This window comes from Chelon labrosus, assembly GCF_963514085.1.
Source record: "Chelon labrosus genome assembly, chromosome: 13".
NCBI classification, from domain to species: Eukaryota; Metazoa; Chordata; class Actinopteri; order Mugiliformes; family Mugilidae; genus Chelon; species Chelon labrosus.
Window position 1 is genome coordinate 10,180,674 of NC_140346.1, and position 22,283 is coordinate 10,202,956.

General features: G+C 41.8%; 1 protein-coding gene across 1 annotated transcript; it reads right to left on the minus strand.

The window, feature by feature from the left end:
- Positions 1-3: 3 nt before the first annotated feature.
- Positions 4-14,931, minus strand: farsb (phenylalanyl-tRNA synthetase subunit beta). Its single transcript, XM_084558273.1, has 18 exons — positions 14,774-14,931; positions 14,255-14,310; positions 13,904-14,058; positions 12,997-13,069; positions 12,759-12,874; positions 12,128-12,278; positions 11,926-12,034; positions 11,586-11,656; positions 11,441-11,502; positions 10,804-10,855; positions 10,632-10,693; positions 10,245-10,452; positions 10,064-10,144; positions 9,877-9,969; positions 9,017-9,134; positions 8,520-8,672; positions 1,374-1,521; positions 4-943 (listed from the first exon to the last, which is right to left on the minus strand). The coding sequence occupies exons 1-18, from the start codon at positions 14,829-14,831 to the stop codon at positions 166-168; spliced, it is 2,544 nt and encodes an 847-aa protein (XP_084414399.1). The 5' UTR covers positions 14,832-14,931; the 3' UTR covers positions 4-165.
- Between the last annotated feature and the right edge of the window lie 7,352 nt (positions 14,932-22,283).

Below are 22,283 nucleotides of genomic sequence, written 5' to 3' on the forward strand. Positions count from 1 at the left end.
CACTCAAAAGTCAGAATGGCTTTATTTGATGTTTGAGGGAAAGAATCTTTTGTACCTATATCAAAGGGTAAGAGTCTTTTTAAAAGAAGGACCTGAGTTTTATTACATGAGTGTTGGGGTGCACCTAGCTTAAGCCAAGACCAGAAGAAATCAGACCAGTCCATTTCAGATCTTATTGAAGGCAGCCACGTCCACAGATTGAACATATTCCTCGAAGGCGGTGATGGCTTCCTCCAGCAGATCTGTGCCCACTTTCTCGTCCTCCACCACACATCCTATCTGGAGCTTCTTGATGCCGTAGCCCACTGGCACCAGCTTGGACTGCCCCCACAGCAGCCCGTCCACGGTGACGCTGCGAACGCACTCCTCCAGCTTGGCCATGTCCGTCTCGTCGTCCCAGGGCTTGACGTCAAGCAGGATGGAGGACTTGGCGACGAGAGCTGGCTTCTTGGACTTCTTGGCGGCGTACTCTGCGAGGCGCTGCTCTTTGATTCGGGCCGCCTCTGCGCTCTCGGCCTCGTCGTCCGAGCCAAAAAGGTCGATGTCGTCATCGCTGGTGCCGTCTGCTGGGGCAGGGGGACTAGCCGGGAGGACTAATTGACTCTTGGCTGATGGGAGACGAGCTCTTTCCATCTGGAAGGACTTAATGTGGTTGTACCAGCGCAGAAGGTGGCAGAAAGTCGGCGAGGGAGGAGAAGGGATGGCATCAAACATGGACGTGTCAGCCTGGGAGGCCACAAAGCCCTCCATGTAGCTTTTGTCAGCCAGAAAATTATTGAGAGCTTTGAGACCGGCTTGAGTGCTCAAGTCCCCAAACACAGTTTTTGTGGAAGTAGGGTGGGCGAGCGGGGCGAGCTGGGAGTCATCTTGCGTGGGAAACTTGTGCTTGATGACTTCTTGCACGGGGACGTCGTGCGTGAGGGAGATTTCAGCAGTGCAGCCACTGGAAGAACCAAGGCAACAAAGCAACAGGTAATGAGTCACTGAGTTTAATTATCATGCTCTAACCCCAAGGCATGAACAGTCTAAATCAAGACCAGGCATGCATGCACAAGCCCACACACAGATGCGCACAATTCACGTCACAAACACAATGAAGGCTTGTTAATTTTTAATTCTTCTGACTTTAGTAAAAACAGCCCTGTTACTTGTATAAAACAATGGCTCCACACAACGCCGCCGCACAGATTGGTCCTCGGGTTTTACCATTCACCAAATAAACAGATCTTTATCACACCTCAACTACATAAACACGTGCAAGCTTTTTGACAAATTCAAATCCTGAGAGATGTCATTCCTTTCTGTTTTTATCTGAGTATTTAACTGCCATGTATGCTTTTAGTAGGGGGTTAGGTTTAAGAAGGTGAAATCACAGGAAGGGCTCGATGTCCATCTCCAGGGCGGAGCAGGGCATGGTCAGCTCGAAGCGGTTGATGACGTCTGGGTGGAGGACTCCGAGGCGCCCTACGCTCTTTCCGTGGACAAAGATCTCAGCACAGCGGCCAGGGAAAAAGGTGGAATCTGAAAGGAAAACAGAAATAAAAAATAAACTGTTACTTTACGAGAAGAGTTTGGCCTCACTTCCACACAACTAATATTACACAGAAGACTTGGCTGCTAAATACTATACCTGGCACCAAAACCCAGACTTCTAAAGCCCTTTCTTTTGGAAAAAAATTAAACAGTTATCACCTCCACAAGCTTGTTTGCAACCTAAGAGTATGCTGACAAATTATTCTTGCCAGTGTGTTACTATCCAACAAAGCATCTGTTTGATCTGGGTGTTTACTGGATCGAGTTTCTGCCACTTCACGTTGTGACCATACGTTTACTCGAGGCGTGTTTTTTTTTTTTTCTTTTGCGTCTTGGTGCCATGCCTGATGCACACATCACACATATCATGAGTCAATGGTACAGTGTGGGCGATGCTGCACTTCCTTTCCTGTTCCTTGATTATCATTTGTTTACCCATGTTCATTATCAATGATCACCTCTGCAGTACATATTTCAAACAAGACCAAAACCCAAAAAGGACCTAGTTCCTGTACACCAAATATTTGGGTTCCCAAGAAAAAAGCCCTTTCAGAAGTGGAAAAATGCAGTTGTTGGATGGCCTGGTTATAATCGGAACCATTACTGTTTGATATCAATCACTTACGCCGCAGAAAAAGGAACAGCATTTATGTGAAAATGTCACAGGTGATTACTCTGAAGCATCCACCTCCGGAGGCCATTTGACCATAATTGGATTTTCTGTCTCGGTCACTTTCACACACACACACACATTTCATTCCTCGTTCTGATTAAAGTCTCGTTCTGATTAGAGTCTGATGGTGCTGTACATTTGCCAGTGTCAGGAGTAAAGGTCACTTCACTCCAGATGGAATTAAAAAACAAAGCCTCCATCAATACTGAAATAAAAAAACAAAAAAAAAACAAAAAACACTCTTGCCAACATGAGAGGCGTTTGGTAAAAAACATCAACATGCAAACAGACAGAAAGACGGACTTGTCAGGAGATAACAAGATACAGGGGTTGTTATGACAACAGCCCCCCCTCTCTCCCCCCCCCCCCCCCCCCCCCCCCACACACACACACAGACATGGCATTTTCCCATAGTGCACTGCTGCTTCCCACGCTGCCTAGCTAATGGGTTCCAGAGCCCACTGCTTAGATGTTCACTCATCACTCTGGACGAAGGCTTACAAGACACATGCACTGTATTTTTAAGTGCGCGTTAAGAGGCTACTAAAGCAGGAAACTCCTACCATTTCTTTCGCTTGCCTTTTCTGTGTCTGTTGGGTATATTAAATTGGTGGTATGCGCTTGCGTCGCTTCACACGTCATCTACTTGCACCGTGAGTGCGATGCCATGGCAACTGTATAAATAGCTCCGGTACGTCTTAAATAACCAATCAGTCAATGAAAATCCTACACTTGAGCCAGGCCACTTTCCGCCCACTCGCCTCCAACTTTCAGGAGAAGGGAGCGTTGGATCGATGCATCGTCACCAGTATACTGGCTTATTGTGCCATAGGATTTGCCACTATTTTAAGCACACAAAGAATTCACTCTAGTTCTTAATGAAGCTATAAAAGCACGCACACACACACACACACACACACACACACCAAGGCCTCATCCTGCAAACAGCTGCGACCACATTTGAACCTCCTCTAGGAGGATGGATCTTGTTTTCAGTGAGTTTTAGGGCTTTGTTTGGTGTTTCGGAGGCGTTTCTGTGGAGTTTTATGAAAAACTCTTGTCTAATTCCAGGGCTTGTTTTTGTATTTTGGGACGGCATTTCTAGCACGGCCAGCGTGGCCAGGCTCAATTCCTTCTGGAGGACAGTTCAAGTAGCATGTTTCAACTTATATGGAGAAAAAATGTCTCCGCACACCACTGGATAGTTCTACAACCAATCAAACGTGGTATTGAACTTGTAAACGATGTCACTGTTACACTACTGTAACATTAAGCCCATCCAAATAATTTGACTGGCCCAGCAGATCTTCCCAAAGGAACGAATCTGGACCAACTTTCCACTGCAAAAATACCAGGGTCGGGCTGACTTCCAGACTATATAATTTCTGGTAATTATAATAAAATGGTGCTCAGTAAGAATAATCTTGGCCTGACTCATTGATTAAGTGAACTGATCTATCGGTTATTGTTTCAATTAATCTACTGATTATTTTCTGAGTAGTCAATTAACTCTTTGTTTAACTGAACACTTAATAATAACCACAACTATTTGCATACACCTACTTAGAATGTAACGTTTACAAAATCTACAGAACTTGGCATCTTAGGCCTATATGTGCATCACTGCGTTGTCATACTAACCATTAGCATTTGCTCTAAGGAATCTTTATTGAATTCTTGTCTGAAAAACAACATAAGGAATCAGCAACCAAGTAGTACAAATAACTAAGCTGCCATTTCTGTGTTTGGAAGTTAAAAAGCCTGCGGATCATCTCTGTTGAGATGTTATGCACAGGGTTTGTGCTGCTGATACAGGCAGTTCCATTTTTATAAAGCAGTCACATGGTTGGGTTTTAAAAAAAAAAATAAAAAAAAAATCCCAAACTACTGACTTTCAGGTTCAGGCTTTTACCATCATTCTGCAGCGTGTCTGGCAGCAAGAGCAGCCATAATTGGGGACATTGTTGCAGCCCTGAAATAATAGATAAGGATGGCAGAAGCATCTCTAAAAAAAACTCAGTTGGGAGACTTATTACAGAGAAAGCTGGCAATATTCAGTAATGGTGTGGTTTTAAAAGCAAAATATATTTTCTCTATTCGATGGACTTGAACTGATTAACATTTTTGAACATGTCCTCACTTTACTCACTTTGGCAATTTTAATTCATAACAGAAGACTAAACTATTTCCTTAAACGGCTGAACACTGTATATTGTAATAAAAATCCAACTACATTTTGTGGGCACTGTTTTCAGCTGTGGACTCTTTCTCTATGGTGTGCTTGTATTTACAGTAGCATGATGGTGAATGTGGCATTTGTACAAGAACTACAGTGAGCACGATCATTGTAACAAGAGAACACAGTGCTGTGTGGTTATACTAAGCTCAATGGCTTATTGTGTTCTGCATCAGTATGTAATTTGGAGGTAAACCGAAACAAGGAACTCCTAAAAGGTCAGTATTAATCCCTTACAACACAAGGAAACAACCTATTCAGTGGGCCAGAGCTGAACAAGGACGCTGGTCCGTAAACTGCGAAGTGCAATTTTCTTCTTTCTTCTCTGTAAGAATTTTTTCCTCCAGTTGAGTTTGGACAATTTCTGCGTTTTCTGTAACAGACTTATTTTTAGCAATGACACATTGTTCCTAGATCTGAGGATCGTTGTGAGTACAGTACCACTATTATATACAAATTAGGGAGGCTGGCAAAGTAGGACTAGAGTAGGAATACGCATTAAAGTCAAGTATTGTCAAACTTCAGCTTTAATCTCTCAACATTGGTTCTAATCTTCCAACACACTCGCAAACACTTAAGGTCTAAAAATTGACAAAAAAAAAAAAGTCACATGACCACGACCTCTTCCCTAACAAATGGGCCAAGACGGTGCATTGGACACAGTTGTTAAGTGAAACGTGGTCGTCTGTCTCTAAGTGTTTTCGTCTTCCCCTCCCGATCCCCTGGCTCATCATTTCATCCATTCTGCCCGCTGAGTGGCGGAAACTCGGCTGACATGTATTCCCCGGGAGTGATGGCGAGTTAGCTTCAACCTGCTGATGGATACATCCTGAGGATGTGTGTCTGCGTCAGGTGAGCTCTTAGAGTGGGTCACGACCTTGTAATGGGGTCACAGACGAGCTGACATATGTGGGGGGGATTAGGCTAATGGTGCAGAGTGTGGAAAAAGTAGCAGAGATGATAGACTTGGTGGGTGCTTGTGTGTGTGGAGTATCTTGTGCGTTAGAGCACACTGTGAGAGGATGTCCTTTTCATCTTCTTTTTAAGTGTGTTTTTGCGCCTGTCAGATGGCCAGTCTGAGCACCCGTGGGTGGGTGTCGTATGTGCCAGTCTGTGTCGCTGCTCGGCACTGCAGTGGCTGATATGCCTCCCATGCAGTCTCCAACACTGCAGACTTTACACACTCTAATACCCTTTCTTGCTATGGCTCCGTCACTCTCCTGTCACCCCCCCCCCCCACCTCTTCTTCTGTACTCTCTACTCTCATCTCATCCGTTCTTCCTCTCCTTTGTCTGCCTTCACCCTCTCATCTCTCATCCACCGATACTTGAGCCCATTGATTTGCAGTCTGAACGGGCCAGCAGACGCAGAGGAGATATCCTACAGTGTGACCTTGGAGCGTGCAAGCCGTGGGGAGAGCAAAAAGAGGTGGGTGGAGAGGCAGACTGAGGGAGGAAGTATGGAAAAGGAAGAAGAGCGTGAGGAATTCAAAACTCAAATGATGCATGAGAGTCTCTCTGGGTAAACAAGACAAAATGCACACAGGCTGGACTGTGAAATGTTTCAGACACAAGTCCAACCTTTCTGATTAGCAATCTCACGGGAACAGATCTGCCGCATCAGACAAATTAAATCCAACTGAGTCACGCCACTATCTGGCGTTTTAACACAGTTTTACTGCAAATATTATTAAGCCAGTCGCATGTCAGTGGTGGTTAATATAGCCAGACTGTGAAGAAACAAATTAACTTGAACTCTACAATTTCCAGCTCTCCGTAGGGAGGTGAACCCGCCTTTAGGATTACTGTTCCTCAAAATTCTTAACAGACTTCGAGTGCTGATGCAACGTGACTTCATTCAACTCATTTGTGATGACTTAAGTGAGGACCCTTTGAAATTTTGCACTCTTACTCAGATGCTTTTCATCTTAAGAGGCACAGTGAAGTAGTGTTCTTAGCCTGCAGCCCATGAAGCACTAATGCCGATATTACACCTTTGATTTCCACTCAGCAAAGTGATGACAGACGTCAATGCGATTGGCTTTCCCTTTATCATCTGAAGGACAGAGCACAGACCTACCATGATTTATCAGGGTAAGGCGAGGCAATTGCTGAATTTGGTGACAAACTAGAAAATATACCGGCCATGTTGACTCTAACCCATAAGCAAGAGTGTGAACACACAATGCACCCTGGGTCACATACTCAACTGGCGTGCTCTTGCATAAGCCGAGTTATCGCACGTGGTTAATTATCAATGTGTTCATGTTGTGTGTGGAAAGTAGCCATGTGGAATTAAGTTAGTAATCAGTAATAATAATAGTTAATCTATAATAGTCAGTGTATTCATTTGCTTTGTTACTGGGGATTACTCCGCCTATGCAAGCTTGCTGGGTTCCAGTTATAATCTGGGCATGTTGCAGGTCCCTAAAACTCATGCTACTACTCCTACATCCGAACAGTGCCTCAGACAACACCCGTCTTGAAACATTTTCATTTCAACTACAGACCTATTTGTCCTCAGGCTACCTCAAGCTAAGGTGCAACATACTGACAAAATCTGTCCAGAGACTGGCTGACCATACAGCATACACCGATTAGGCATAACATTATGACCACCCTCCTAATATTGTGTAGGTCTCCCTTGTGCCTCCAAAACAGTTGTGACTCATCAGAGAATGGACATGGGTCTTCTGAGGGTGTCCTGTGGTGTCTGGCAACAGAATGTTGTTAGTGGGGGCCTTTGGGTCCTATGGGTTGATGGGAGGGGCCTCTGATGATAAGGCCTGCTCCAGTGCATCCCACAGATACTTGATCAGTTTGGGATCTAGTGAATTTGGAAGCCAGGTCAACACCTTGTGCTGTTCTTCATGTTTGTTTTAGTTGTTCCTAAACCGTTTTTATTTGTGTCTCTGTGTCAGGCTGCATCCTCCTGGGGATGGCTGCTGCCATCAAGGACTGTCATTGCTATGGGGTGGGGATGTCTGGTCTGGTCTGGGTGGGTGGTACATGTCTAAGTAATATCCACACCCCTACCAGTGGTTTTAATGTTGTGGCGGATCTGCGTATATATGTATTAACACCGCATAGGGTGGATATAGCACCAGCTACGCTATCACAGCTGCTAATCACAAATCAATACTTCTAAAAACGTGACATGGCAATTGTCTTTCTACGATAGCAAAGGTAGTGATGGTACTACAGGTACTGGAGATACTGTAGTTTGAGTCGGACAGACGAGGAACAGCTGCAGACAACTGAAATTGTCCAGAAACTCAATGGAAAAGACCTAACACCTTAAACGCACTTAGCCCATACAAAACTATGATCTGTACACATAATTCTAAAACAGAGAAAAGGACAATATCAGTTTGATAGTGATATTTTCTGAACAGACTTGAAATGAGACATTCATTTACCATTGCTTAGACTGAAACCTTTTATACACATGAGCGGTTATATTTAGTCTTGACTTCAACTTTAAATATTTTATCAAAATATGTTTTGGAATAAATACGTCCAGGTCTAGTTTTCAATAATGAAAATCAAAATGAGATCAGTTAAATCACCATGGAAGCAATGAAGCAGATGGTGTTAGGATCTTCAAAACCATTTTATCTAAGGCCACTGTCTAACTGTAACATACAAACAGTACATAAAACCATTCAGTAGATGTAATCTAAACGCATCACGAAATGTAACATAATAATTTTTTTTTTTTGAGCTTAAGAATAAACTGTACATCACCGTCATGGAAACTCACTGTGCCCCCTCAATAAAGCAATGAACATAATACCCTGTTAACAATCGCAGCAATGCAATCACAGCTAGTCGTGGACTGGATTTACATAATCTCAACAAAACCTGCCTTCCAACCTTACATGACCCAGATTTATTTGTTCACCAGCTTGTACATAAACATGTCCTAGATTACATGAGTTAAAATCTGTTGCTGTGGATTTCTCCCCGCTGTATAAATCCAGTCTTAAGATATTTACCGATAAAGATAGTTCTTAAGACTATTCCAATAGATACCATTGCTGGTTTCCATCTCCCTCTTCCACCCCAGGCTTCTTACCGTCCGCAGCCTGGATGTGGTAGCCCTCTCCTCGGGCCGACTTCACGTCGAGCAGCTGCATGGCTCGGTCCAGGAGGCCGTGGATCACCTCGAAGCCTGGACTCTTGTTGTAGTACACGGCACAGAAACGCCGGCTGTTCCTCGCCCCGACATCTGGTCGGTGGGATGAGGGAGAGGGAGCGTAAGGGGTCAGAATGATGCCTCGTGTTTCATTTATTTTAAACACATATTTATGGAAGCATTAAGACTGTGCTGGCTGTCTATAATTAGTTCCTCATGTTGATTATAATGTTCAGATGTAATAATGTGTAGAAATGTAATGATTGTGAGCAATAATTCTGGTGTAGAAACGATGTTCAGAGAGTTGAGAAAAATGGTATACAGCCAGAATCAACGAATAAATACACAGTCCTAAAATATTAGTGAGGGAACAGTTTTCCCAAATAGAGGTTGTTTTTTTTTCTTCTTCTTTGTTAAATCAACTTTCAAACGCCCACCTTTGGTCTCATCCTTCAGCACCACATCAGATATCTCAAACAGTTTGAGGGGAAGGGGCATCTTCCGGTTGGCTGCAATGGTTTTCAGCAATCCCGGCAACAAGGTGGTGCGTGCCACCTGGTGGAGAGAAAAAAAGCCACGTTGGAATCACGGCTGCATTTTGTTAGAGAGGAAGAGTGTGCCCTCTTATGGACATACAACAGCAGAACTTGTGAGTGTGGAGTTTAAGCCCAAATGTCTTTACCTTCCTCTGTTTTAATCTGGGGTTATGATAATGATGCTCACAGAAGAAAACTCAACCAGGAAAAAAGTAGTTTATCAGATCAATAAAAGTCAATAATAACAAAATTACTTTTTGTGGTTATTATTTGCACTCAGTTTTTTTTCTTCGGCTATAAAACTGGTTTCAACTGAGGATTTTTCAGATGCTATAAATATTATGTCCACAAGCACTTACAGTAGAACGTAATGCTGCAATATCCACATGTGCTCATCAGGAACCTTATTTACAGTAAAGTCAAACTACATCTCACGCTCAGTCTTTATCCGAGTACAATTCTCTGGTGGATCTGCAGAGTAGTCTTATACGCATTTGATGGAACACACATGTTACCATTTTAAAACTAAACTAGTCATCTAAGTGACATACAATCTCACTTTTCAACACATAGTATTGTCCCACACACTCTAGGAAGAACCGGTTGCCACTGATGCAATTAATTTGATGCATTTACACAAGGTTTCATCCTTTTAAAGGCAAGAAAATGACTCAGATAATAGTGAACCTCTAAAGTTTAACCATTATTATGTGGTCAAAAAACAGTCCTGAAACGCTTCTCTCTGTTGTGCCATACGTTACCTGGAACTCTGCTGTCTTGGGGTTAGAAATATGAGCCGCCCTTGTCTCTGAGATCTTCTTCCTTAGCTTGTCTGCTATATCTTCTTGCGAACACTACAGGATGAGAAGAAGGAATCATTTCTTTTAGCATTTGGGTTAAAAAACGGCACTTGTACTATGATTGTATGTCTTTCAGTTTTTTCTTTACCAGAGCAAAGGTGAGAGCTTCTGTGAATCCAGCAGCTGCCAGGTCTTGTCTCAACAGCTCTGTCAGTTTATTAAGTTGGAGCTGTTGAAATACATAGCAACACAACATATTTAATTAGATTTAGTGATATTTGGTAACAGCATTGCTACATGCATTCATACATACAAGCAGAGCCAAGTACCTGGTTGGCTACAGTGTAGGTGCGTGGTGTGGTGCGGGTAATGTTGTTGAATCCGTAGGCGATTGCGGCGTCCTCCATGATATCGCAGGCGTGGATGACGTCTGAACGCGTGGGTGGGATCTCAACCTCAATCTCATCGCCGACACCGGTGGTCTTGGACAGCAGGCACATCCTGGTCAGGAGTTGAGCAATGTTCTCAGTTGACTCGCTGTGAGGAGAAAGACCATTGTTCATTAAGGTGTGAAGATGAACTGACACAAGCAGCTGTGGTGATACTTTGTAAACTAAATCTGCTGCAAAGCTTGGATGCTATCTTACTATAGGACTTAACATTAACCATTAATATCAACATCCTTTATGTTTTTAGTGCTAGTTCACGTGGCTTACTTGATGCCAACTTTTCGGTTGATGAACTCGCCAGACAGCTTCTCCTTCCTGTAAGCCAGCTCCTAAAATACAAACCAGGAAAACACAGTGGGGAATTAGAAGACATTAAAAGAAGTAATGCCACTTTAAAAGAAAACTACAGAGTACAAAATAACTGTAGTGGATACAGTACTGGGTATTTGCAGGTCTTGCCATCTGGGTACACAACTTCAGCCTCCTCCACCCTGAAAGAACAAGGGAGAGAAGACGGCATCACCAACTGTAATGCTCTTGCCGCCCCACTAAGTCGTTGGCCTTTTAAGATGGAAGTATGTGTGTAGTTCAGTTAGAAGAAATTACATCAGTATCTCTAACATAGGAGGATATGAGATTAAACCACTATATCCTCTCATATGAGAATAGTTTGGCATCTGATACACCCTCATCAGTGAAGTCAAAGCAGGCTCGAGTTCAGCAGGACCAAGCAAAAAGGAAGTTAATGAAATAAAGTAACATGAGCAAATCTTTGAATCAGGAAATCCGACTGCAGGAGCAAGGATTTAAATGATTTCCGAGAAATGGATTTGACAGCTGATGGAAAGCAGCTCCTGTGATTTCACTTTGTAGGATTAGGTAGGAAAAAAAAAAAAGAACAAAATCAGCTCTTTTCTATTGAATGTGATTCACTACTGATGTGCTCCTCAATATATAGCCTAACATAAACGTTTTCCACCCTGAACAAATCCACGAGTTCAGCTTAATATGCTGAGATGGTGTCCTAGATACTGTCAGTGTGCAGACAGAGAAGCGAGGATTTGAAACAGACTTACGTGAAAGGCTGTGAACAGTACTCACTGAACATGGTCACCATCATGTCCAGAACGATCTTTGCCTGTAGGGAACCAATCACGTTTAAGCCGGTTTCTCATAAAGGTGACAGGTGACCAATTTTAATTTTTCTCCTCCGAGACGTACCTTGGTCTGGTCTGTCGCCGTGCACTCAATGAAGACATTCTTTGTTTTGAGGCTGATTTTTGAATGGTCCCCTGCAAGAGTAGTGAACTTTACCATTAAAGGACATGTAATACTGACAGACTGGAATTCTTCAGCTATATATGTATGTATGTATGAACTACAAAATATGTTGTTTATTTTAAGAATAAAAGGTTTAAAAAAAAAAAAAAAAAAAAGACAGGCTGAAAAAAAATTACTTGGACATAGAACACTGTGGGTGCAGTTTGTCAAACGCTGGTTGTAAAACAAAGGCAGAAAACAAAACCAGAAATAAGAGCGACAAGGACAGGACAACACTGACCATTGATAATAGGAGGCATAGACAGGACAATGCCGTTGCTGTCATAGATCACTGGGTACACGGGCTTGTCCTCAATAATGTGAAGATAATGCCTCAAGTGGCTGTCTGTCTGGAGTTCATACAAAAAAAGAACAAAACAGTTAGCACTGCTCAAAAAGACACACTGCTCGTTTGACCTACATCCAGTCTGTCAGCTATTCACCTTGTAGAGGCTCATGAGCTGGGTGGCAGTGTACTCTTTGGTCTGGTTGAGCGGCTTGAAGCAGATGTCTCCGGGAGGTTTGGCTGTATATGTGAAAGGGCCAGAGATGGTGTCCAGGTCATGGGTCCCGATGGCCACAAGGCTCCTCTTCCTACGTAAACATAGTTAACGCATGACAGGGTGACATTAAATGACTGTGACAGGACTGGCATGTTTACTCCCCAGTGCAAGAAGAGGTGACGATATGGCCTAAAATCTGCCAATCAGTGCACAAGTTAACCGGCAAAACAATATTGTGCCTTATTGCATCATTTTCCAAGCAGCTGCCATCTGATTTTATGCTGCATGAGTGTGTGTGAATAGCTGTTGGATGTGTGCAGCCTCTTTCCCTCAGCTCTTCATCTAACAGCTCACTTAACTCAGTGGCTCAACGAACATTTATTTCAAGAATTTCTTTTTAAATTGCCCATTTAAGCGCACAAAACAAATTCCAGTAGAACAAGGGAGGCGCATTTAACAATGTACCAGCAAAGTTTATCAAACCAAAGTGATAGTACTGTCACCTTAGAAGCTGCTGTACTTTCAAACGACTTCGCTTGGGTATGCATATCAGTATTTGATCGGCTCTGACCTGCAGATGTTCTGATGTAGCTTCTCCTGCAGCTCGATGAAACTGTCATAGCGCTCCTGTGTAAAAGTGATGTTCCTCAACACTGCTGAGACAGCGTGGGGTCGCACTGCTGCCGTCTGCGCAGAACAAACATCCAGTAACAAACTGATTATGACGGTAAAACACGTATTTATTTGATTTCTAAACCAAACTAATGCTTGCTGAAGTTACAACTTATTCATTTGCCAGTGCCACCCACCTCCTTAGTAATGATCAATTTCTGAGGTTCTCCGCTGACTGGGCTGACACGTCGGTAGCGTGGCGCCTCCCGTCTGAAACACAAATACAGTTTCTGTGTCAAGAGTGAAGAACATTTGTGTGAATTAAAGTCTTAATGGAGAAGCACAACGCGCTCAAGCAATTTGGACATTCATTTTTCATAGACAGTTGAAGTTGGACTTTACATAGACTTGAAACCTGTACCTTCAAACTCAAAGCCTGTTTGTTTGGCATCATGGGAAAAAAATACACCAAAAAAAGGAAAAATCAATCCAAAAACAACAGCAGAAGACTTTGTGAAGACAGGAAAAGGGTACAAAAATACATACATACATACATAGAGTCCTACATCAACACAAACAAAAAGGCTGCTCAACAGGGAAGAAGCCACTGCTCAAAAATTGCCATAAAGAAGCCAGACTATGGATTGTGGACGCGCATGGTGAGATCTTTTTCGAGAAATGCCCTCTGGTCTGACGAAACACAAACGGAACTGTTTGGCCGTACCGGCTATCGTCATGTAAGGAGGAAAAAGGGGAAAAGCTTGCAAGGCAAAGATCAACCGTGAAGCACAGGGTTGGCGACGTCATGTTGTGGGGGTGTTTGGCTGCAGGATGGACTCGTGCACTTCAGAAAATAGATGGTATCATGAAGAATGAAGATTATGTCGATATATTAAAGCAACATCTCAAGACATCGGCATCTGGAAATAATGACAATCACCCTGACAATACTAATACTAACTAAAGCCAAAATAAATCTTTCTCTCTACTATTAATATAAGATTTCATACTCTTAAAGTAAGAAGAGATCCTAACTGAACTAAGACGAGAATGTTTACTTCAAATGTATTAAGGAATATGCCAATTCTACTGAATACAACTCACTTATTCTTGAAGACCTGCAGCCCACGGACCAGCCCCTCCAGACACAGCAAGTCATAGCGGTTAGCTGGTACATCAATCTTGTACAAGATGACGTCAGACGCTCCCGAAGCCTTGGAGTCACCCTGCTCTCTGCAGATTATCTCCTTCTCTGAGGTCTGTGAAAGAAACAGAAGACAGATTTTCACAAGAGATGAAGAAAGTGATAGTAGACCTTTGCAGATGGCATTTTGACGTGACAAACACAGGAATAACAGACATTATTTCCCTAAAATGCACACCTTTAGAAAGCTGTTGTGACTTATGACTTATTAGTAAATACCTGGCGGATCTCATTTGAATCCAGTTACTTACAATTTCATCCAGCTCCAGCCCAAATTCAAAGCACAGCTCGTCAAACTCCTCATCAGCTGAAATAAGAACCAAACAGAACTTATTAAAATACGTACATACCGAGTATCGTCCAAATGCTACTGTCTTCCTATTGGTTTCCCTTTAAAACAGCATGTTCAGATCATTGACTGTATACAGGTTCAGATTGAAATTACAGCAGCCTGAGGAAATGATGCAATCACGCTGTCATACATAACAGGGACGTACTTCGTGGCACCCTAAACTATAAAAAATAAAGTGACATTTTAATTTGGAAGCCCTCAAAAAAATAACGTTTCATTAAATACATGATGATTATAAATAAAGTCAGAGAGCTAGTTAAAATTAGCAGTCAGTGAGCAGCTGCTGCGATGCTAACAGTCATGCACCTAGTTCAGCGAGTACTCTTGACTTCCTCTGTATATTTGAGCCAAAAGAACATGCGAGAAAAAAAGACTGATTATTTATCCATCATTTGACAACGTTATAAACGAGGCTTACTGTAAGTTCTGCCCAAAGCTTGGAAAAGAAGATCCCTTTTTACTCCGATAGTCGGCATGTTGGATGCTAACCCTCCACAGCACAGTCAAAAAGGACCCCACCAGCCGGCTTAAAGCTGTCTGAAGCGATGCCTGCTTGAAAATAAAGGTCTGGTCATTTGCAGTATTTCAGTTTAGGGACTTTGCATTTCTATTGATTGTTTCAGCAAAAATGACAAATAACAAATGACACAAATGTAATTGAATATATACAAAGTAATTTTTTTTTGTTTGTTTTTTAATAAGTTACCTTATCATACCCCATTAACCTACCTTATTTGTTACTATCAACTTCGGTTTTTGTCCCACATTATTTTCATAATTATCAATCATTTTAAAAAGTATACATATCGTCAATGAACCCTCTATTGGATGGTATTGCCATATGGAAACTTTACTTTTTCTAAAAGGCAGTAATGTAAAATCCAGGTTTTTACAGTTTTGTTGTGAACATGGGTCTTTTACTGCAAAAAACAAAACAAAAAGAAAAAAAAATACAAATATTTTATTTGCTCGTTTGTCGTAATCTGAGGTCACAAACAAATGTGTCAATATTTAGGAAGAATTCCTTTAAAGATTGAATTCTTCAATACTTTTATAACATTCTTTAAAAAACAGAAGTCAGTAAAATATATTGGTATTATCCTGCACAACACTTCACAACAAGTTGCCTCAGTACCAAAGTTTGAGGAATTTTATACAAGAAACATAACAAGGATGGAATGAGAAGGGAACAGAAAGTGTATGTGCTTGAAATAATTCCAGATCCAGATAGTCTCAAGAAAGTCCCAGTAACAAGCCATCACAAATAGCACCAAAGTTTGGTCTGAGGACAAACTGTGAAACAATAAAGTAAAAAACAGCAACTGCATATTTGAAATGTAGATTGTCAAGATTTTTCCTGTAAATCCAAAATGTGTAATGTTGGACAAATTTGTTAAATATGTCAGTTGTGCATGGGAAATATAATTAGAATAAAATGCTCATGATTTCTGCAAGACAGCTTAAAAACAGATGGTGTTCAAATTATAAATTTGAAAGAATGTTCTTGAGTTGTGGTTAAACAGATGACAGATACATTCTGTCATCATGAAATGATGGATTAACCATATTCTCCTATTACAATTCAGAGGATAGAGAGGAAGGATTTTAGGATTACGGTATTATTATGATACCGAAAGAGACAAAAGTGACCGTGATCAGAAAGGCTAATTTCACATTTACAATAATCTTATAGTAAGAGCTGATTGTCATTCTCTCTGTGTGATATATCACATTGCCACTGCATGGCATTGCAGTAATGAGTCACCACTCCTTAGGTCTATAACCATAGTGATTTCCTGACAGAAAAAAATAAACGTGGTTGATAATGCATAACAGATATCAGAGAATAAAAACATTACACAGATTAACTGTGCTCTGCTTGAAGTCCCCCTTATCATCTGGAGAATGATGGATCACTATTATATGCACTGCCTTAAAATGAGAGGGTTGCCAGCTCAACTCCTTTTCTGTCAAGAGAATTCCCTGGCATCAGTATCTCCCAAACGTGTAACTGAAAATGAGGGAAGAATGAGGAAGTTACTTGTTCAACGGCTACAGCGTGTTTTGACAGATCGTTATCTCAGCTGTCCATGTGCATTCACATGCTTTTGGCTGGGTGAGAACACTCTACATACTATCTGGGTCAAAGTGCATGATTCACAGCATGAGAAATATAACACAGATTGCAGTGATTTAGTCTAGATCTGCATGAATATTGTAGTGACTGAGAGAGGGTTAGGATTATCTTTAAAGTTTTAGATTATGTATTGTCGTTGTCACTGGTAATTGTTATAATTTTACATATAATCACATGCTAATTTTGATGCACGGATGAAAGCAACCGACTCACCTGCAAAACTAATCCTCTCACCCCTGTCCCACTTGGTCAAATACAGGTGGACTCTTCAACAGGCTGCTCTGAATTGTAAAATTATAAATTATTAAAACGTTATTTTCATTATAGCTTCTATAGAACCTCACATGTCAAAATGCTGGATATGATAACTAACTTAAGATGCTACTAAAATACAAAAGTGAATAAAATTGGTCATAATGAAAAGTGAAAGTGCAAATAAAATTCGTCTTTGTGTAAGGAAATAATTAAATAAAATCTGGTATTAAATGTTTTACCACAAAAAAAGTCACAAAAAATATTTTATCTGCTGCCTTCTCTTGCATGGACTGACACTGTGGCAGTGAAAAGAATTTGACACTGAACAGGTCATGACCTGAGGTCACGAACAAATGTGGCAATATTTAGGAAGAATTCCTTTAAAGACTGACCTTGTCCTTTCAACCAAATGTGGACCTCCACAGGCACACATTTTTTTTGTGTCACAATTCTTTTAATTAATTATATTATATACATATATTTTGTGTAAGAAAAACACATTCCATTTCTTTATCATGTTTTATTAATAATTAATGCAATAGTACTTAAGTATCTCATCCAATATCCTAAAATGTTACTAGAATATCACAAAAAAGTGACATAAAAAAAAAAGACTTAAAGATGAGCAGTTTACAATTACAGCACGCGGAACAGCATCCGGGGTGCGCGCGCGTGCGTGTGCGCGTGGCCTTTGCCTCCTTGTGACCGTCAGTAACCCTTGCAGTCACCTCGAGCACTCCTTCCGTCTCGGGCCGGCCCCTAGCACGCGCCACCTCCATCAGTCCAATCATAACGCAGGGAATCACGCCCTCTCCCTCCCAACCAGCATCCATCCTCCTACAACAACACGAAGCGCGTGTTACTTCCGGGCTCGCGTTGCTCTGCACAACCCGCATTGACAGCCGATGGATGAATTAACACACGGAGCTGTCTGAGGCAGAGCTTGAACACAGCGACACTGACGGCCGGCTCTCCTCTGCTGGGTCCTGGATGAAGTGACGGCCGGGCGGAGACATTCAGCCGGTAAGTTTCATCATTGTATGGAGATGCGCAAGACTTTGGGGTCGATGCCGGTGCTCAAGGGAGACAGAGACAACTCTGGAAGTTGCTGACCTTATTCAATTTATTTTATTATTAAACAGCCTTTTGACTCCTACTTTACCGAGTTTATTCCATCTGGTTGATAGTGCATTTAAATGTTAATGGCTGAGGGTCAAAATAAAAATAATTAGCCGAGTTTTAACAGAAATACAAGTAATTAATTTGCTCTCTGGGGAACAATGAGAAACACCGTGTTTTAAATGATAGTTAGCCGTTAGCTTTATAAAATGTCAGACTACTTTAGGGAAATGTAATGCTCGGTTTTCACGTGTTTGTGGATCAAATTAGGCAGTCCTAACATAACAGTGAGGGCAAAATAAATTTATTCGAGTGAGGTGTTTTATTTTGGAATTTAAAACCGGAAGTTGGAGCTGGAACGTGTGCCAGTAAATACTGAGACTGTGGACAACCTGTCACTGACAGGTTGTCAGAGATGCAGGGTTGAGCTCAGTCCGTTTTTTTCAAATCAAGTGTCATCCCACACTTAAGGTGAAACCTCACAAGATGTTCCTTCTGTCTTTTGGGCTCAGTATTAAGCTTTAATAAGGAGTGATACACAAGTGTCATTAAGTTTTCACTAGACCTATTTCTGTACAAACCCATCCATTGCGGTGTGTATATTTGGACATGGAACATCAGCACACTTTTCTTGTCACTGTCACATTCACCCAATTAGGAAATGGAGACAAGTGGAACACATTTTATAACAGCTTCAGTTTTAAGCAAAAGCCCAGAAGTGAAACTGTGTCACCCCACACAGACCTCTCACTGACTTTTACAACCATGAGCTGCCTGCCACTATTGGGACCTATTTGCACAGCTGAAGTGAACAGGCCTGTGGCGACAATTATCAAATGATTCAGGTCCATTAGAGTGTTCCTGTACCTACAGACAGAGACACTGTTGTCATGCAGGGATGGTCAGATGTGATTAACACGCAGACACATGCTCCATGTGCCTGGAAGGCGTATTACTCTGAGGTGTGACTAAGGATTAAAAATGACATCATTATGGTGTTGTAAAACATGCCTTTTACTGTATTCATCAATGATTCAGACTCATAATTATGAAGGGAAATTTGTTTTTCTCATTCCAACACAAACACCTTCTAAATCTGATGTGGTTAGGTGCTTGAGATCCAACCCAGAAGCTTTAAAGAGAGCTTACAGCAAAAAAAAAAAAAAAAAAAAGGAATATGTTGGTAACTGGCATGAGTGCCAACAGTTTGTGTCACCATGTGCACACAAAAGCTGCAGCCTGATCCACATAATCCATTGTGTTCTGTGCTTTCACTCTTAATGAAATCACGCTTAAAAACACTTGAGTTGTTTTTGCAAGCTTTCGACTGTGTCATTATTTCAAATTATTTCATTTTCGAATCTGTCCTGCACCCACACACCCCACCCACACGTACAAACAAACCACATACATCTCTTTTCTTTTAGCGCTCTCGCACACACTCAGTCTGACCCTGGCGACCGAGTCGTGTGTTGGTGAGCTGTTTCACCACAATGGCCATGTTGAAGCCTCTGCAAGACTTCGGCCTGCCTGCTTAGCCGAGTGGGCGTAAGCACGATGACGTCTGCGCACAAAAGACCCCATTCACACAATCTCTCGAGGAAGCAATGATTCCCACACACACACACACACACAGGGACGCACACAGACGCCTGCTCACCCCACCGCTCACGTCGACCATGCCACGATATTACTCAATTAATCCAGTCTGTGGAGGCTGCCTGCAAAGCGCCTGCTACTTGAATAAAGCCAACAATTGAGCAACAAGTAGTCTGCATTCTGAAACTACAGATTTGGTTCTTGTGTTTTTTTTGCGTTTTTTGCTGATTAGTGTCGATCTTGCTTATGTATTGCTGTTGTGCAATTTGGGGTCTTGACCTTTTTCAGAGAACGAGATGAGTTTGTTCACCTAATAAGATTGTACGTGGCTGGATCTTTCTGAAAGCCCCAGCCTGCTTTTCTAAACGGCTTGGAGGTTGAACTGGTTATATCTGGTCGGTAAGTCGCTAATCTGGGCTGCTAGCGATGTTCCATTATGTTCTATTCTCACAGATGCATGTATGGAAATGTGTATCCTCCCTTCTATGACAGCCTCACCTTGTCCGTCTGGCTTAGTGGCACCTGGTACCATGCACAACTTCACCGCCCACTATCAAGTCCTTCAACAATACTTTTTGGTAGCATATAGTCATTGGGTCCAGCCTCTCAACTGAATGATGCTCAGCCAGAACAAACTGACGATCTTTACTTATCATCAGATTTCATTGGTATAATGTGCTGATCTCGAACTTTTCAGTGAAAGGAAACATCATAGAAGAATTCAAATTCAGGACGTCTTTTAGGGGCGCTCAGACTGTTTTGTATGTAAAATATAGTTAGTATCTTTTAAAGGAGTAGTTCTCAACCCGTATAAACAGTAACTTATCTTAGATTGAGTCGTAACCGACAGTCTGAGTCACCAAGTGGGTGTGTGAAATGTAATCCATATGAATGTTTACCAGTAAGGGAGTGTGTAACTGAATTTGTATGGTATTGTGTAGTGTTTCGGCCTCTGCTGCTTTGATATTTTTGCTGGTCTCTTCAGTCTCTCTCTTGGTCTCACTTTCATTAGGTACAGTAGCAGTCTTGAGGGTTTCAGCCCTGGCTGTTGTGATGACACCAGTAGTTACAGGCAATAAAAACAAATCAGGTTTAATATTGCCTGTTACAGAACTCTGGGGGCAGCACTTTAATAAAGAGGAGAAGCAGTAGTTTTGCCTTTTTCAGTCTTTCTCTGAGCGACAGTGATCTGATTCTATACTGCACACACAAATCTGTGAAGAGCAGGTAACAATGAAAGGGGCTGGATACCTCACCGAGTGGTTGGACATGTTCAACCTGTCTCCTGCAGCCCTTCCACTAACGGCTCACTGTGGCTACACCTTCTTGTTTCACAACTCCCTGCAATATGTTAAACTGATCCACCGCCTATATAAAATCCCCCAAATTACAGTTGTCAATTACGTTTTTGATAGACAATGTCAATGTATACAAACTACACCAACGAACACAATGCATTTCATTACTACTTCATAATAAAAGTCAGTGTCCCCTAGGGAAATGTTAATCTGTAGCTGCATCAGATGGAGATGTTCAGTCTGAATTAGCAGACAATTTAGCATTCTGTAATCCGGTCCAGGAATGTAACTACAGGCACCCAGGTCATAGTAACTTCTATCAACAGGCTCAATCACCCATTCTGTTATTCCAATTAGTGATAGATTGTGACTTAACTAGCCTGAAAGCCAGCCCAGCTTCCCTCTCCCGCAAAAGGCTTGAGGTGGAACGTTGGTCTGGAGTCACCCCGTTTGGAACTGATTATTCACCGGCAAAGATCTGCCCAGGTCATCACCTTGGAGTTGAATATGTTTACAACAAAATGGCTGTGATTGGTTGTATGACTTTCCAATTGCATGCGGAAGTGTTTTTTTTTTCGTCTGTATTTGTTCAAGCACAACACATAATGAAATCCAAATGGAGTATTGCCAGACTCATATTCTGATAAGAATTAAGTCTGTCAACACCTTTCTTTAGATAAAAGTCTTTGAGGTTGCCACCTACATTACAAAATCATTACCCTATTGAACATCTAATTCAAATTTTTTTAAAGGCTTCCGATTATTAATCAGGTCAGGTTACTACCGGTTACTGATATACTATCAGTATATGGCAACATGGATGGATTAGTGACACTTAATTGTGGCTGATGTGCTTATAACCATCTAGAGTCTAAAGAAGTCACTGAGTCCTTGGAAGGAAACATGCTTTCACTTTACTGCCAAAATCAGGTGATTTCTTTTTTTAATGGTTGGCAGAAGATAGTGGAAATTTAAATTGTTGGTGTGTTTATTCTGCTTGTCTATGCTTAATATATTTAGCAGACATCTGCTCATTCTTTGCACAAAACAGCAGTGGAAGAAGTTGAGGTCTGCCAGCAGTCCCATGCTCTGCCGTCTCCTCTTCTCCCATAGTTTTTTTTTAACACTGTTGACCTCATTACTAATCTGCGGCCTCTCTATTTAACTGAGCTTGACTTTCTGAAAAAAAGTAAATTCAGTATAGTATAGTAAATTCAAATCAAAGAGACGTGAAGCCAGTAAACAAACACTGGATAACAGCAGTAGGTGGAGTAAACATCTGTTCCACTAGGCTGCACAGTTTTAGAAAGCTGCAGCATCCTGTGATGAAGCAAGGCATCCCGTCTGGGTAACAAGACACCTAAAAGAACAACAGCGTGGCTGAGCAAAGAGTCCACATCCCACAGGGAACAGATGGTAGTCTGGGAGAGCACTGCTGGTAGAATCTTTGATTTATTTATGAGTCTCAAAGGGACACTTGAGGGATGAGAGTTTACAGGAGGGAGGTGGCTGCACTGTAT

What these genes read in the sequence shown, in the direction of transcription:
- farsb (XM_084558273.1), bottom strand. Translation starts at nt 14,831, where the DNA reads ATGCCGACTATCGGAGTAAAAAGGGATCTTCTTTTCCAAGCTTTGGGC. An exon ending in CGGCGACAGACCAGACCAAG is followed by an intron (nt 11,503 to 11,585) that starts GTACGTCTCGGA and finishes GGTTCCCTACAG; the next exon opens with GCAAAGATCGTTCTGGACAT. An exon ending in CCACATCCAGGCTGCGGACG is followed by an intron (nt 1,522 to 8,519) that starts GTAAGAAGCCTG and finishes TTTTCCTTTCAG; the next exon opens with ATTCCACCTTTTTCCCTGGC.